The sequence below is a fragment of the Caenorhabditis elegans genome, chromosome X (assembly GCF_000002985.6).
Source record: "Caenorhabditis elegans chromosome X".
Lineage (NCBI taxonomy): Eukaryota > Metazoa > Nematoda > Chromadorea > Rhabditida > Rhabditidae > Caenorhabditis > Caenorhabditis elegans.
In genome coordinates this window covers 16196635-16211533 of record NC_003284.9, presented here as the reverse complement: position 1 = coordinate 16211533, position 14899 = coordinate 16196635, and the positions used below count along the sequence as shown (strand labels likewise).

The 14899-nt window shown below is 35.9% G+C and overlaps 2 protein-coding genes and 7 non-coding genes across 9 annotated transcripts; 6 read left to right on the top strand and 3 right to left on the bottom strand.

The window, feature by feature from the left end:
- Positions 1–915: 915 nt before the first annotated feature.
- On the top strand, positions 916–1113 carry R11.4 (Cytochrome C oxidase subunit II; the record flags this gene model as incomplete). The annotated part of the gene is made up of 1 exon (NM_078239.8): positions 916–1113. The coding sequence occupies one exon, from the start codon at positions 916–918 to the stop codon at positions 1111–1113; it is 198 nt and encodes a 65-aa protein (NP_510640.1).
- Positions 1114–1681: 568 nt separating this feature from the next.
- R11.t1 lies at positions 1682–1765 on the top strand. The gene is given in 2 exon segments: positions 1682–1718; positions 1730–1765. It is a non-coding gene; the product is annotated as a tRNA-Tyr (tRNA).
- Positions 1766–2222: 457 nt separating this feature from the next.
- R11.t2 lies at positions 2223–2306 on the top strand. The gene is given in 2 exon segments: positions 2223–2259; positions 2271–2306. It is a non-coding gene; the product is annotated as a tRNA-Tyr (tRNA).
- Positions 2307–2619: 313 nt separating this feature from the next.
- Positions 2620–2720, bottom strand: R11.7. Its single transcript, NR_072837.1, has one exon. It is a non-coding gene; the product is annotated as an Unclassified non-coding RNA R11.7 (non-coding RNA).
- R11.t3 lies at positions 2626–2709 on the top strand. The gene is given in 2 exon segments: positions 2626–2662; positions 2674–2709. It is a non-coding gene; the product is annotated as a tRNA-Tyr (tRNA).
- Positions 2721–3187: 467 nt separating the features above from the next.
- R11.t4 lies at positions 3188–3271 on the top strand. The gene is given in 2 exon segments: positions 3188–3224; positions 3236–3271. It is a non-coding gene; the product is annotated as a tRNA-Tyr (tRNA).
- A 227-nt stretch (positions 3272–3498) lies between these two features.
- Positions 3499–3579, bottom strand: mir-1819. The gene has a single exon (NR_024319.2). It is a non-coding gene; the product is annotated as a pre-microRNA mir-1819 (primary transcript).
- Positions 3580–3645: 66 nt separating this feature from the next.
- On the bottom strand, positions 3646–3705 carry mir-2212. The gene has a single exon (NR_072833.1). It is a non-coding gene; the product is annotated as a pre-microRNA mir-2212 (primary transcript).
- An 8578-nt stretch (positions 3706–12283) lies between these two features.
- On the top strand, positions 12284–14623 carry R11.3 (Cilia- and flagella-associated protein 206; the record flags this gene model as incomplete). The annotated part of the gene is made up of 4 exons (NM_001375196.1): positions 12284–12342; positions 12467–13222; positions 14000–14104; positions 14154–14623. The coding sequence occupies exons 1-4, from the start codon at positions 12312–12314 to the stop codon at positions 14621–14623; spliced, it is 1362 nt and encodes a 453-aa protein (NP_001361869.1). The 5' UTR covers positions 12284–12311.
- Positions 14624–14899: the final 276 nt, after the last annotated feature.

The window sequence follows — 14899 nt, the reverse complement described above, 5'->3', positions numbered from 1 at the left end:
TGGCTTTTTTAGAGTTCAAAATTCCGCCGCTTCAATTTTATGTGATCTTTCGATTGGTATAAGTATTATCCTTCTCGGTTTTTCGGATATGCAGTTTGAGCATCTTGGTACATTTTCTCCCGTCTCCTCTCTCTCTCCCCTTCTTTGCCACTTTTTGGCTGGGTTCCAGATATCGATCACACAAAAACCTATTACGACGCGTTTAGAGCGCTCATCCCATTCCAGGTGGTGCAGTTTCTCAATAAGTAATTTTTACTAGCTAGCCGATGGTTGTTTATTTGTGAGCTTTATTCCATCAGGCAGTTTCTCATTCATTTATCTGGTTAATTTCTTATTCACATTGACTTAACTTTTTCCAATGTCAGCGGATCTAGCACAATCTATTTTCATTCTTTTTTTTCTTCAAGTAAAGATATAAATTCAGACAACGTTATTTTTGCCTATTTATCTTGTACTGAATGTAACGCCGCGCTCTAGCCACCTCCAATTTCATCATTTGTACCTAAACATTGTCCCTCTTGCTACATAATAGCATTATGAAATCCTACGCGCATTTTATCCTATCCACCTATTCTCCTCCTTTCTTCGCCCATTTTTGCAAGATTCCAGGTATCGATTTTTTTATTGCACAGAAATCTGTAACGCCGCGTTCAGAGGACCCCCTCACTCAACTGCAGACTATGCATTGCTTCATTGTGTCATTATTTCTCTCACTGTATTAGTTGTTCTTTTCTTTTGGCCGAATTGAGGCATTGTCTAGTTTAGACGTCTAGTATTGCCAAGTCTAGAATTATTTCTCTTGTTCACATCCTAAGTATACTAATCGTTTAATTATTTGTTATTTTGTTAACTTCCTTTACCATTAACTAATAACATTTTTTCAGACCTTTCTCCCTCTCACTCAACAAACCAACCATGAACAAGATCATCCCACTTGTCCAGAGCTCCAAGACCCAAAAGGCTGAGAAGGTCGCCGTCGAGATGCCAGCTGCTCAAAGCATCCAGGAGCAGTACGCCTCAGCTCACACGTCTACTGGAAAAGAGATCGCCATCTTTGTTGGAATTCTTGTCATCGCCATTCTCTGCTTCTTCGGAGCCATGAAACTTTGCTGATCTTCTTCAACTTTACAAGTATTATTACACTTATTGTTTTCTTGTGACTCTGCCTATCGTTCAACGTGTATTTTTTTTCCAACTCAATGTGTACTTTTGTAATAAAATAATGTCTTTCAAAACTCGTTCGGAAAACAACTCACCAGAGTCAGAAAACCTCGATTTTTTCAGCAATTACACAAGAACTTGCGATTCAGAAAAAAAAAAACACGACAAATTCATTATCAAATGACAATTTGGAAACATTCTACATTTCTAATTTGTGGAACATTAAAAAAAATTAAGAACAAATTTTCCCGTCGATTTTGGAAGTTTTGACAAACACAGTTTATACAAATTTTCAGTACGTTGAGCATTCTTACAATTTAGATATTTGAACATACCTTCTTCGCAAATTATTCTTCCTCGGTGTCTCCTCCTTTCTTTTCTTCTCTTCTCTCCAACATTTCCATCTCCCTTTACATTTACAATTGTCCACATGAGCAGTCTTCTGCAGCGGCCGACCACTTTCCATCGTTTCTTCTTCTCTTGCATCTACTTCTCTCCCTTCAACATGCCTTCTGTCGTGCCGTCGATAGCTCAGTTGGTAGAGCGGAGGACTGTAGAGTCAGCAGGTATCCTTAGGTCACTGGTTCGAATCCGGTTCGACGGATTTCTTTTTCATTTTTTAAGTTGTTTGGAAGTTAAAAGTTTGAAAAAAAAAGCAATGCGGTACTGTGACTAACCTTTTGGAAAAACGTATACATACAGTTTTAACATCAAAAAATCAAATAATGCGTTTGTATTTCTCACTTTTTAATTGAAACAATTGACTTCGAAAATAATTTCAAACCCATAAACAAATTCTTAAAAAAAAACATATTTCGATTTCAAGACAGAAGCTCAATATTTCAAGTTAACTTTTTTCCGAGAAGTCATATATGTATCTAATTAAAGTTGTTATACGTTTAGTTTCATATTTCTACTTTATAAAAACTACGTGTATAATTTTTTCGCGTAGTCTTATGATTCGCCCGCGATCATTGACAATGCAACAGGAAATTGTCCGTCCAACTGAAGGCATGTGTCAATTATTCTAATCACTATTTTCCTGACGGAACTTTTCCGTGCCGTCGATAGCTCAGTTGGTAGAGCGGAGGACTGTAGAGTCAGCAGGTATCCTTAGGTCACTGGTTCGAATCCGGTTCGACGGATTTCTTTTTGTTTCCGTTTTGCAGGAATCGAGTTAAAAATCAGAATATCAATCGAATAAACTTTGATAAACTTAATATTTCAAGGTTTAATATTTCAAGATTCAAAAAGTTCTGAAGAGTTTCCAAAAAGTTTTATATGCACCTAATAAAAGTTTGTTAAATGTTTAGTTTTATATTTTTACTTTCTAAAACTCCGTCTATAATTTTTTCGTCTAGTATTATGATTAGTCCTCAACGCGATCATTAAAGAAATTATCCGTCAACTGAACGCATGTGTCAATTATTCTAATCATTGCTTTCTTGACGGTAGTTTTCCGTGCCGTCGATAGCTCAGTTGGTAGAGCGGAGGACTGTAGAGTCAGCAGGTATCCTTAGGTCACTGGTTCGAATCCGGTTCGACGGATTTTTTTTTGTTTCCGTTATGCAGGAATCGAGTTAAAAATCAGAATATCAACCTAATAAACGTTGATAAACATTTGTAAAAAATTGTATTGCATTTGTTTTTACAATTAAGGTTGACCGAATAATCAAAAATTGAGCTTTTTCTCATAATATGGCTTTTAATTGTTATTGGTCAAATAGTGAAACCTCATTTTCAATAGTTAGAAGTCCTGAATAAAAACATTTAGCAATTTAAGCATGTTTGTTTCTTATTTGACACTATTACCATGAAGGTGGTTTAGAGCTAAAAAAATAAATGCTGAAGTAAATTATTTTTAATCGTTTTATTTTACGGTTAATTTTAATATTTCAAATTGAAAACGGCTTCTTCACTTTTGTCTTCACCTCGATCATCAATCATGCGATAGACAGTTGTCCGTCCAACTGAAAACATGTGTCAATTATTCTAATCACTACTTTCCTGACGGCAAGTTTCCATGCCGTCGATAGCTCAGTTGGTAGAGCGGAGGACTGTAGAGTCAGCAGGTATCCTTAGGTCACTGGTTCGAATCCGGTTCGACGGATTTCTTTTTGTCCATTTTATTCAAAAATCAAAAAAAAAATTTTTTTTTCAATTCAAGACGTTTTATATTTTATTAAAACGTGTGACAGGTGTGACCAATTTTTTCCACAATGAAAAATGTGGACTAACTGTGCTGTCGGAAATTCTAGGAACATTTCTCAAGGTTGTGCATCAAAATTATGGTAACTTGATGCCCTTGGAAACCGTTTTGTAGAAAAATGTGTACTCTTTCATCGATCCATCAAGCTCAATCATTCCACAAAGAAATTAAGTTATGTCGAATGTTTTGAGCATGATTGATCACTGATTTTTCAGCATGAATATATATATAAAGTTTTTAATAAGTAGCAGATAATACGAATTAGATGATAGTCAGATGGCTTATCAAATGCCACTTTGTATAAAATGCTTGCAAAGTCAGCCTATGATCTGCCATCTGAGCATATTTCATCAAAATATATCTATTATAGAATAGAACAAATAATTATAATTATTAAGGACGCATTTCAGTTTTTTTAAGGCAACTGATATAGATAAATGATAAACTGTTCTCATTTTAGGCCAGCCAAAAAAATGCCAAAAAGAACAAGTGTTCACAGCAACTGCAAACATTGATTCCGATCGAGACCCATAGCTCATAAAAATCAAAGAGCCTTTAGGGCGACGCGTCGGTGGGAAAATTGGAGGTTTGTTTAATGGTATGCAGTTTTGGAGAGGGTTTCCTATGTCCCAGAGGTGAAATTTAGACGGTCTCGACAAAACATAGTTTTTCTGTATAAGGGAAGAACTGAGTTTGCGCAGCTTTTCAAGAAATCTACAATGTTGGAATATGAATATTTCAAATACTTAGAAAACATATAACTTTAAAAAAGGTTTTTTCATTGATTGACGACGTTAAAAATAGAAGAAAGTTTAGTTCTACCAGCTCGTTGACTCGAGAACTTTTCATATATTTTTGCAACGTTTTACTATGAAATTTTGTCATTTTAAAAGTTCCAGCTTTTCATTTTTGAGGTTTTTTTTTTCATTTTTAAGCTTTCCCATTTTCGCGAGAATCAGGGAGAAATTGTATGAAAAAACACGAACGGCAACGGCAAACACTTTTTCCGGCAAATTGGCAAATCGGCAAATTGCCGGAATTGAAATTTCCGGCAACGCGGAAAGCCGGCAAATTGCAAACTTGCTGAATTTGCCGGAAAAACGGCAGTTGCCAAAACTTTTCGGCAAACTGTGGATTTGCAGATTTTTTTGGAAATTTCGGAATTTCAATTTTAATCGGCAAATTTGTACGCATCCTATAAACTTCCTTCATCTGTTTTACAAAGTAAGCAAGTTCTATGAAAATATCTGAAGAAAACGGGAAAAATGTTCAGAAAAATACAGTTTTCAGTGTATCCGTCTTATAAAAATCACTCTAAATACTTCCGGCAAATTGAGATCCGGCAAACGCACGTGGTGATATACTGTCCATCACGGTTTGATCTACAAAAAATGCGGGAATTTATTGTCCGAAAAATCTACGTAGATCAAGCCGAAATGAGACACTCTGACACCACGTGCAAACGGCAAATTGGCAATTTGCAGGAAATAACATTTTCCGGCAAATCGGCAAACCGGCAATTTGCCGATTTGCCGAATTTGTCTACAACAAAATTTGCCGAACGACCATTGCCGCCCACCTTTGGTTTTCTCTGTGAAAATGTGCAAAGTGTTGATCCCTCATCCAGTAAATCAGCATTGTTTTTATACAAAGTACACATTGTTCAAAACTACAAAAAGAACAAGATCATACTTTTTCCCATTAGAATTGTCAACATTTGCCCTTTCTACCGGAAATATTTTCGGTTTTTCCAACTACACTGTTTTAACGTCCGTCAAACATCTTGCAATATCAGTTTATCAACTGATTAAAGTAAAAAAGATATAATATCGTTTCAACAAGATAGACTATCATCCATCACACATTCCCTTCATCTTGTTCTGAATGCACATAATTTCAAGGAATGCGACGACGACCCCTGCTCCAACACGTTTGTCCATGTGCACTTCATTTCCCCAGAGCAGACTACTCTTATGAGACGAGATAATAAGAAACAGAAAATGAAGAGGAAAAAAATCAAGAGTGTCATTGAATTTCTTCAATGTAGCACTCACTCGTGCCTTCTTCTTTTCAGACGACTACTTTGAGAGCAGGTTGAAAAGGTAGCACAAAATAGAGGCTGATGTCTGATTGGCAAGTGGTAGTCTAGCGCCTGACAATTTCCCCTGTCGCTTTATAAATCTCCATAAAACACTTTTTACAGCAGCATTTGGGCAATAAAAATGAACCAAAATATTTATTGATTTTTTTTTGAAATTTCGCTAGCGACGAACAATAGAAAACTAATAAAAAAAATATATAAAAAAAGAAAACTAGAAAACTAAAAATCCAATAATTATACTGTAAGTGAAAGGTTGAATAATGTAATTAGGCTCATTTCTAATATAGTTAGCTCACAATTTTAGAAGTTTTACGTTCGATCCTAAAAGTACATTTTGGCTTTTGAATGTGCATTTCTAAAAATTCAGCCATTTGTCAGGACCAGTTTAATTTTACGGTAACGTCCATCGAGCGAAACCGTAAATATCTTCTTTTTTCTATCCAAATTCCAAAAATTGAAACATCCTAAAATGCGAAGCTGTAAAATATATTTGAGGACTCAAGATTTGTTTTAGAAAAAGTCTCGTAAAATCGGAGGTGTTCTTTTTTTGTAATTATGATATTCGCCTTTCTAGAAGCAAATTTTGAACAAAACGGTCTGTGTTTTGTATTCCAAATATTGAATTTTTCACTCGCTGTTTCAGAAAATCAGAAACTCTGCTTGGTAAATCGTTTTTGTAACTTCAAATTCAGTTTCGCTAGATTTTAAGAAGGATTTCATATTTACCATAGTTTGCAGTGCTGATTCTAAAAATCAAACTTTTGTAGACAGCCTGAAAATTAGCCTGCAGCCGACATTGATCGGGCAAGTGCCAAAATCGCCGAATCGTCGAAAATGTGAAGAAACGGCAATTTACAAATTTTCCGAGCTTTTTTAAGGCAAGTAAAAACAGTAACAACTGTATATTTTTGGCATTTTTCCCCTTTTTTTTGATACGTTTGTAGAATTTGGTTTTTTTCGCTAATAATTGTAGAAACATTGAAGAAATAGGTTTGGTTTTACAGTTTGAAAATGGAATTTATAAAATATCCAACAAAAATTGCCAAACTCAACACTGCCGTTTTGCCTGAAAACGGGGTTTTGCCACCCAGCCCTGATTTATTCGTAGTTTATATTCTTGTAGCATTGCGGTAAAAGCTACTGTGGATATACCGCTATTCAGCCGGCCTAGAAGAAACAAAAAACAATGAAAAAAACCTTCCCAACATTCCTGCTTGGTCAAAAGTCTGTCATTGTTGATTTATATATATTTTCGGCTTTCATGCAGGCGCCAAAATGCCTGCCGCGCCCACCTTACGGCGACCTCCGCCTGCTTTGCGCGGCAAACCACGCTTTCAGTATAGTGCGGCGCAGAACCTAAAAATTGTCGGACGCGGTGAAAGAACCACTTTTCGCACTATGTGGTGTGAACACCAAGCCTTTGAATTATCGCCATAGCGCAGAATAAGGCTGTGCAAATTGGCGTCCGGTCCAGGGGTGAGCATTTGTCGGCAATCGGCGATCGCCGATCGCCGAAAACCAACGGAAATTCGGCGATCGCGGGTCGGCGATCGCCGACAAATGCTCACCCCTGGTCCGGTCGTCCAATTTTGACACCACCGGACGCACCCTTGACCCACCGGACGCACATGCGTCCGGTTTGGAGTAGGTTTTCACGGCGGCCAACAATTTCCGAGTTTCGCCACTCACTATAAAATTCTGTGATTAGTAAAGCGAGTGGCGAAACTCGGAAATTGTCGACCGCCGTGGAGAACAACGCCAAACCGGACGCATGTGCGTCCGGTGGTGTCAAAATCGGACGACCGGACGCCGATTTGCACAGCCCTAGTGCAGAAATAAGGCGAGAGGCCGGCGTGATGATGGCATGTTTGAGGCAGGTCTCAGGCCTTGAAACCGCGCCTGCCTCCCACGGAAGCCCTATTTAAGACTTTATATTAAAACCCGTATATTTAAAATTACGTTTATTCGTTCGAAACTAAACATTGAAATATAATATATTTTTGTTCGCTGAAACTTTTTAAGAGGATAAATCTTATAAAATTAGAGATGCCCAATTTTTCAAATTGCCGAAATATTTTCAAACACAAGTTTGAAGAATTACCCTCTGTTAAATTTTCGATTGAATATTATGCCATACTTTTTCCACACTTCCTATTTCACTTCCTTAATCATTTGTCATTGATTTTGAGCAGGTTTATCCTGTCTCCCAATTAGACGTATATCACGTGTCTTTTTCCTTCTTCATCCATTTACTCTCTGCCATCTCTTTTCCTCCTCATTTACCTTTTCACCATTGTCTCAACCCTATCCTTTCCTTCAAGGAAACGATATATTATTCGACGCAGGAAGGCGAGGAGCTATTGAAACCGAAACATCGTTCGCGTCGAAATTTTATGGTTTTGTGTTGAAAATTGCTGCTCTAAAAACGTAATAGCTCCGCCTTTGGACAGAAGAGGAGCGGATGAAGTGTGAGAGACGAGGAGCATGCTAAGGAGCTTTTGCCTTTTTGCGTGCCACCCAGTGAGTTGTTATTTGTTTTTTGTTTACGCCTTCTGCCTGTCTGGCTCAATGTGTGGTCAGCTCTTTTTTTTCTTGTTTTTCCGGGTAAGGTCAGTGTCGGTTATAGGAAATCGAAAATGTAATGAAGTGGTTTTTTCCTTCTCTTCTTTTTTGTTTTCTAGGAACATACAGGCTCTTGACATTTTTTAATGTTATATTTTGAAAAAAGAGAAATATTCAACGAAAACTTAAAATTTTATTGTTGATTTTTTGTAGAAATAATTATTTATTTTCTCAACTGAAAAAATTATGAGTACACCCAATTTTAATTTATTTTAGGAATTATTAAAAGCTTTACCAGACAGTACAAATAAAAATGTTCAACTTTTTAAATTTGGAAAAAGTTGAGTAATTATGTATTAAAAACTTTGCCTCGAAAAATTTGAGTTTATATATCTAATCTGGAAAATATCAGAATTATGCTCTACTAATCTTATAAGTAGTGTCAAAAATGTGTTTTTTAGGTAAATATTGTATTTGAAAATACCGAGAGTAGGTGAAAAACCTATGCATTTCAATTTTTTTTGATTTTCAAATATTATTTTAACTAAATTTTGTATTGATTAAAAAATTATCGAATTTGTTTAAATGTTTAGTTAAACAATAAATAAAGAAGTTTGTTAGATTTTTTTTTTCATATTGCTTTTGAACAATCTAACTTGATAGTATATTCAGATTTTCCTGAGATTTCAATTTTATTTTTTTCATTTTTTATGGAATACAATTGAAATATTCCATACATGATTTCACTCCAGCAATCTACTGATAAATTTTTATTTAAAAGAAAACCAGATTCCAAAATTAAGGGTTAAAATGCCAAAAAAAAAACGTTTTCTTAGAATATTTTTTATTTTCATCGGCGCATTTTTTTTTCTAAAATAATTTAGTAAAATAAAAAATCCACACATTAACTTTTAAACAGTAGATCTATTTCTCCCCCTGAAGTTGATCTATTTCTCCCCCTGAAACAATCTTTTGCGCAGGGGTGCAAGGGCAAATTCATCTTTGCCCTTTTCATCGGCGTCTCGTTCTTTTTTCCCTTCACAAATAGTCTTCACTCCCGTTCGTCAGAAAAAAGTGGCTCTTCGTACCTCGCAATTTTTCGTCTCTTTCTCGATGCGTATCTGTGTCAATTCACAGTGCTCCAAGAGCTCTTTTCCCCCTCTCAATTCTCTGTCTTCTATCGATTAAAAGATGAGCAGCAGTAGCAGCACAGACGGCGACGTCTACTCTGCGCAGCTCTTTTTTGTGCCCCCGGCCGTCTCTTACCGATACATGTGGAAGGGATAGAATGCTCTTTCGTGTTGACGCGCAAAGGGAGGAAGGATATGAAACACAAAGATTGCAATGCGAATGGAGAATTTGGAATAGGTTGCTGATTTTTTTCTAGGGCATTAAATTTCCGAATCTGTTATTTTAAATGGAGAGGGCAGTATAGGAATAAAAAGTTGAGAAAAATTGTTAAAGTATAATTTCCATAAAATATTAAATTGATAACAAAAATCAGACAAAAAATTTGATTTTATATCAAAAGCGTCTGTCGGTTTTTAAATAGTTTTGGCATTTTTGAGTTTTCCGGCTATATTAATTGAATTTTCTCAAAATTCCTCATTGGTTATTAAGTTCGAACACGATTTTAAAACTTTTGGGAAGAAAACGTAAATACCAAATAATAGAGATTCAATAAATTTAGACAAACCAACTAGTGTAGTTTAAATGCGAAAAATGTCAGAAATAGGTCATTCATTTGCGCGGGAACTCAAAAATTCAAAATAGTTCAGCCTATTTTTCTTTCTATTTTTCTTTCAAATTTGCAAATCTATAATTCGCTATATTTAAATTACTTTTTAAAAGTTAATGTAGAAAACCCAGATGTCAATTTTTTTCCAAATCAAATTAATAGTTTTAGGCCAAATTTCGGCAACAATTGCAGCGAAATGTCGGGCAGTCATACAAGGCATTTCAGGCGTCAGAGTCGGGAGTGTCTCAAGTATGCCGGTTTTTTAAACAAATTAATGCTAAGATGTTTGGAAATTTTCAATGCTACGCTTGAAATTGATTGGGCCCTAAAAACAAAAGATTTGTATATTTTATTACAGAAAATATAATACTCGAACATTTATCAAAAGTACAACATTTGTTAAAAGTGTGATTTGTCGAATCAAAACTCAATCAGACCTGACTTATTGACAATTTACATAATGCAGGTGAATCAAATAGGTTAAATAAACAATTCAGCTGCAATTATTTTTCAATTCCAACGTGCCTACTTTATTTAATTTTTCTAAATTGTTTTTTTTTGTTGAAAATGTAATCTCGCGTATTATTTGGATCTTTAGACTTGTATTTTTCCAATTTTTAAGCTTCTTCTATTCTCAAGCTTGGGATTAACTTCTAAATTAATTTTTCTATACTTCGACGTAGACCAAAGAAAAAGCAAAAGCCCACCCATTCATATCAGAACTAATACCTGTGGTCACAACTCGGGCAGACATAATATGCATGCTTCCGTTTTGAAAAATATGGAATTAAGGTGGGATTATATACTTTTTTTCGCATAGATCAGATGGATTTTTGCATCTAGTTTATCTTTGACCTTTGAAGTTAAAGATATGAAAACTGCGGTTTTTTTTTTGAAAAATAGTATAGGTTACGCTAACAGTACAAATGTTTTATTTACTGAAATAAACTTTTTTCACACTTTTTTTCAATTTTTTAAAGCTTTTTTTCAAGATGATTTTATTAAAGGTAGAGTAGCGTCAGTGGTGATTTTGCCTAAACACAATTATAATGGTCTAAAACGACCTAATATCGTAAAAAAGATTCAAAAAAATTTTAGATTTTCAAAAATCTCCAGTCAAAGTTTTGACATCTTTCCGAAATTCTGAAAAATATGAGTTGTGGAAATCCAGAAAAATGCCGCATGTCCCGACCCCCACAATGTTTAAATACACATAATTAAAACAAAATTAAAATATAAAAAACGTTGGAATAAATTTTTTTTGGCCGTCTTCCAAAATTATGATTGGCAAAAACTGAGTAATTGTCACTTTTTAACAGTAAATAAAAAAATTTCAAAAATTTTTTCAAAAGTTTTATTATGATACTTGGTCTTTTTGTCACCATATGAGTAGTTTTAAAAACTTTCCCCACGTTTTGAAATTTTTGTTGTTAAATGTTTCTATTAATATTTATAGAATTAGTTTTAGACCATAAGATCGACAGTCTTATCAAATACAAAAAACCTTGCTTCCCAACTTTGTTAACCATAAAATCGAGGTTTCTTTTTTTTTCGTTCAAAAACGGAACACATTCGCAACCGAACAAAAAACGACCTTGCCATCAGTCACACTGTCTGCGTCTACACATTCTACCTACAGATTTATGCAAATACGCTGCCCCTTTTGTGTTCCATTCGAAATTTTAACGTTTTTCGATCTCTGCCCTGCCGCCGACTTTTCTTGTTTCTGCTCGTACGTTTCTCAGTCGAAATTCTTCATTAAAAAGATCTACACTTTCCAATGAAAAACGTCTTTTTTAATCCACAAACGTCGCTCATTCTCTGCTCGCCATGACCCAATTGAAAGTTTTTCGTGCCTCTTCCGTTTGGTTTTTTTCTAGTTATTTTTTTCGCCCTGCTCTCTTTCTACTGGCATGTGGGCCAAAAGCTAATAAGACGAAGGGGTGGGCGCCGGGTGCAGAACCAATGAAATTTCGAATTTTTTTTTTGCCCACTGAAGAAACTCATATATTTTCTTTGCCTCTGGATGTTAGTAGCATTTCATTTGAAAAAAGACCGTTCCTACTTTTTCAAATTAAAATAAATCAAAAACCCTGATCCCAAAGCACCCAGCATTAAGGTTTAAGCCCTAAGCCCTAAGCCCTAAGCCCTAAGCCCTAAGACCTAAGCCCTAAGCCCTAAGCCCCAAGCCCTAAGCCCTAAGCCCTAAGCCCTAAGCCCTAAGCCCTAAGCCCTAAGTCCTAAGCCCTAAGCCCTAAGCCCAAAGCCCTAAGCCTGAAGCCCTAAGCCCGAAGCCCTAAGGCCTAAGCCTAAGCCTTAAGACCTATGTCCTAAACAAAGACCAGATAACCATGACATTTTCCTAGGAGGACAGAAATATTTTATTGCCATATGAATGTGGAAATGGCTCCATGACGACCCGAAAATGTTTTGTGTGCCTTCTTCATTTCTCTTTATTCCCCACTCAATATTCGTGTATTCTTTTTTGAGCTTTCCAACAAAAAATGTTCAGAAACTTCCCCCAACTGCTTCTGCTACGGATGTCGGAAGGTTTACCGAGTCCTTCGGCAGGTAAGATCCTTGTTTTATCTTTTTAGGATCTCCCACCAATCAGCAGCTTTTCGGACATTTTAGCCATTTTAGCCACTCGCGATAGTAACTGCAAAAATTTGAAAATTATAAATTTTTGTTCCAGGGGAGAACATAGCTCTGCACACAATCCGGCAAGTTCTTCAATATGAAACTCGTCCGGAAAATCTCGATTTGGCAAAGCTACCACGAGTTGAGAATATAACTTCGCAGTACGAACTTCTCAAACTGGTCTACTCGAGAAGTGTAAATCTTGGGAACACGGTACTGGATATTCATATGATGAGACATCCGGTCGCCATGGAAAAACAACGTCTACTTTTCAACCTGCAACCTGGCCTTCTGCCACTGTTGGTCAAAATCACTTTGGACAAAAACCATCCCTTGAGGGCGTTAGATGAATATTTATCAATTATAAATCTCATCGATCGCAATTATCCTACAATCAAAGCTACACATCAGGAAATCATCAAATGGTGCAATGATCTAGATATAGCACTTCTCAAATTTCTCGATTGCTCCCTCATTTGTGCTGCTTTTTCAGTGAACCTTAAAACTGAAAGTATTCAAGATCCCAAGTTACTTCCAAGACTAGACCCAACTATGTTCAGCCCAGTGAACACTCTATCACCATCAATCTTCAAAAAAGAAATCTCTCATCTTGGCAACATTCTTGTCCACGGAGCAGTGACAGCTGATCAAGAACGCTTTGTGGTGGAGATTGCCAAAGCGCATCAGTACTTTTTGGCACGGAAGATCACAATTGTGAAGAATCTGGAATCAAATTCCAAATTCGCGATTGGGATGTACAATGTGGTGACAAAGTTGAAGGAGCGCCCCGCAATGTTTATTGGGTACAAAAGTGAGTTTTTTTTTACCTTTACGGATATCTCATAATTTATTATTAATTTTTTAAAGTTTTTTCTAATCTTGTAATTGTTTCTAGTGCTGAAATGTTAGCCTATATTTTTTTGAAGAAACTATTTTGTTGGAAAAAATTGAGCTCACTGTCAGTTGAAAATTATTTTAACAGTGTTGTAAATCGGCAACTTTTATTTAATCTTTGGCCAAAAATCAACTTGCTCCGTAATTGGCATTCATTTAGTTGCCTTTTTAAAATTAGGCGCTATTTTATAGATTTTTTGCCAGATTTGTAGATATTTCTAATCTGTCGAATATAGAAATCAAGTTCTAAGTTGAAATATTCGCAGTTAAAAAGTTTATATGTATAGAATGATTGACCCTAAAGTTAACCCTAAAATAAAAAATGACCCTAAAATTTTTGGCAACCAGAAAGTAAGCAAGTTTTCGGCAGCTGGCAACCAAGTTTCAAAGTTTTTTTTGTTCAAATTTTATTTTTGAGCGTTTTGGAAAAAAGTACGTTCTTTTTTTTTGTTTACAGTGAAATTTTTGCATGTCTCAGGCTCTCTGAATGCTGTTTTGTGAGCTACAAAATGTTTGACATTGATATCGGCGATTTCCGAAGTTGCCGAACCCAAAATGTTTCGGCAACCGTCAATTTTTGGTTGCCAAAACTTCGGCAACTTTTCGGCAACCGACAACTTGGTTTACGGTTGCCGCACAGCCCTGATATACAGCAGCTACCGTATTAACTTATTAACACAATTAACAACTGCAGTCAATGGTGATACTACTCTCAACATTCCCGAAGTTGGCTTAGACTTCAGCAACATTCATCCGGTAATATGTGTCCACCAGAAATGTCATTTGGAAAATAATTGTGGTAATAATTTTTTTTTAATTTTCTACTCCCTTAATCATGACTTCTGCAGGACATTTAACTGGAGATTATCGTTACATATACATCAAAGTCAACACCGTCCATCTCGGAGATCCACCACTGGGCGCCCGGAACACAGTTAATTTTCCAGCAATGAAACTGGCATGGGCTCTGAGATCCCAACTTGAGTCAGAACAAGCACCAGCTGCAGTCTTTGACCCGATGGTTGTGGACAAACAACAGAGGAAGAAATACCGTAAGAAGAAGGGAACAAATCTGGATTACAAGATGATTTGGGAGGAGAAGTATCTGAGATTTGTGGTCAAAGAGTATAAGATGAAAAATGGTGAAGATGAGAGAATGATGGAAGCTCATCTGATGCCAGAAGAAGAAATTAGTGATACTCAAGGTGAGACTAAATGTTTTAAAATAGTTGGTTTTTTTCTAAACCTGTTAGTTTTGAATCCGCAACGTTTCAAAATCGCTTGTATCCAGACAAACTATTGTCTGAAAATTTTCTAGGTCATGGTTTTTCAAAAATTGCTTCCAAAAATTTAAAAAATGGTGCTCTGTGCAGGATCACATGTGGTGTCGAAGTGTCCCATTTTGGTTTGATCTTCGAAAAATGCGGGAGAAGAGACACAGACTTTTCAACTGATTTCGCGTTGTTTAAGGTGGTGCAGTCAAATGTTTCTATTCCTTTATTAGACTCAAAATTGTCTGAAAACACCGAATTTCATACTGAAACTTTTTGACAACTTCTCAAAAAAAAATTATGATGGCTCAAAAAATGGCCTG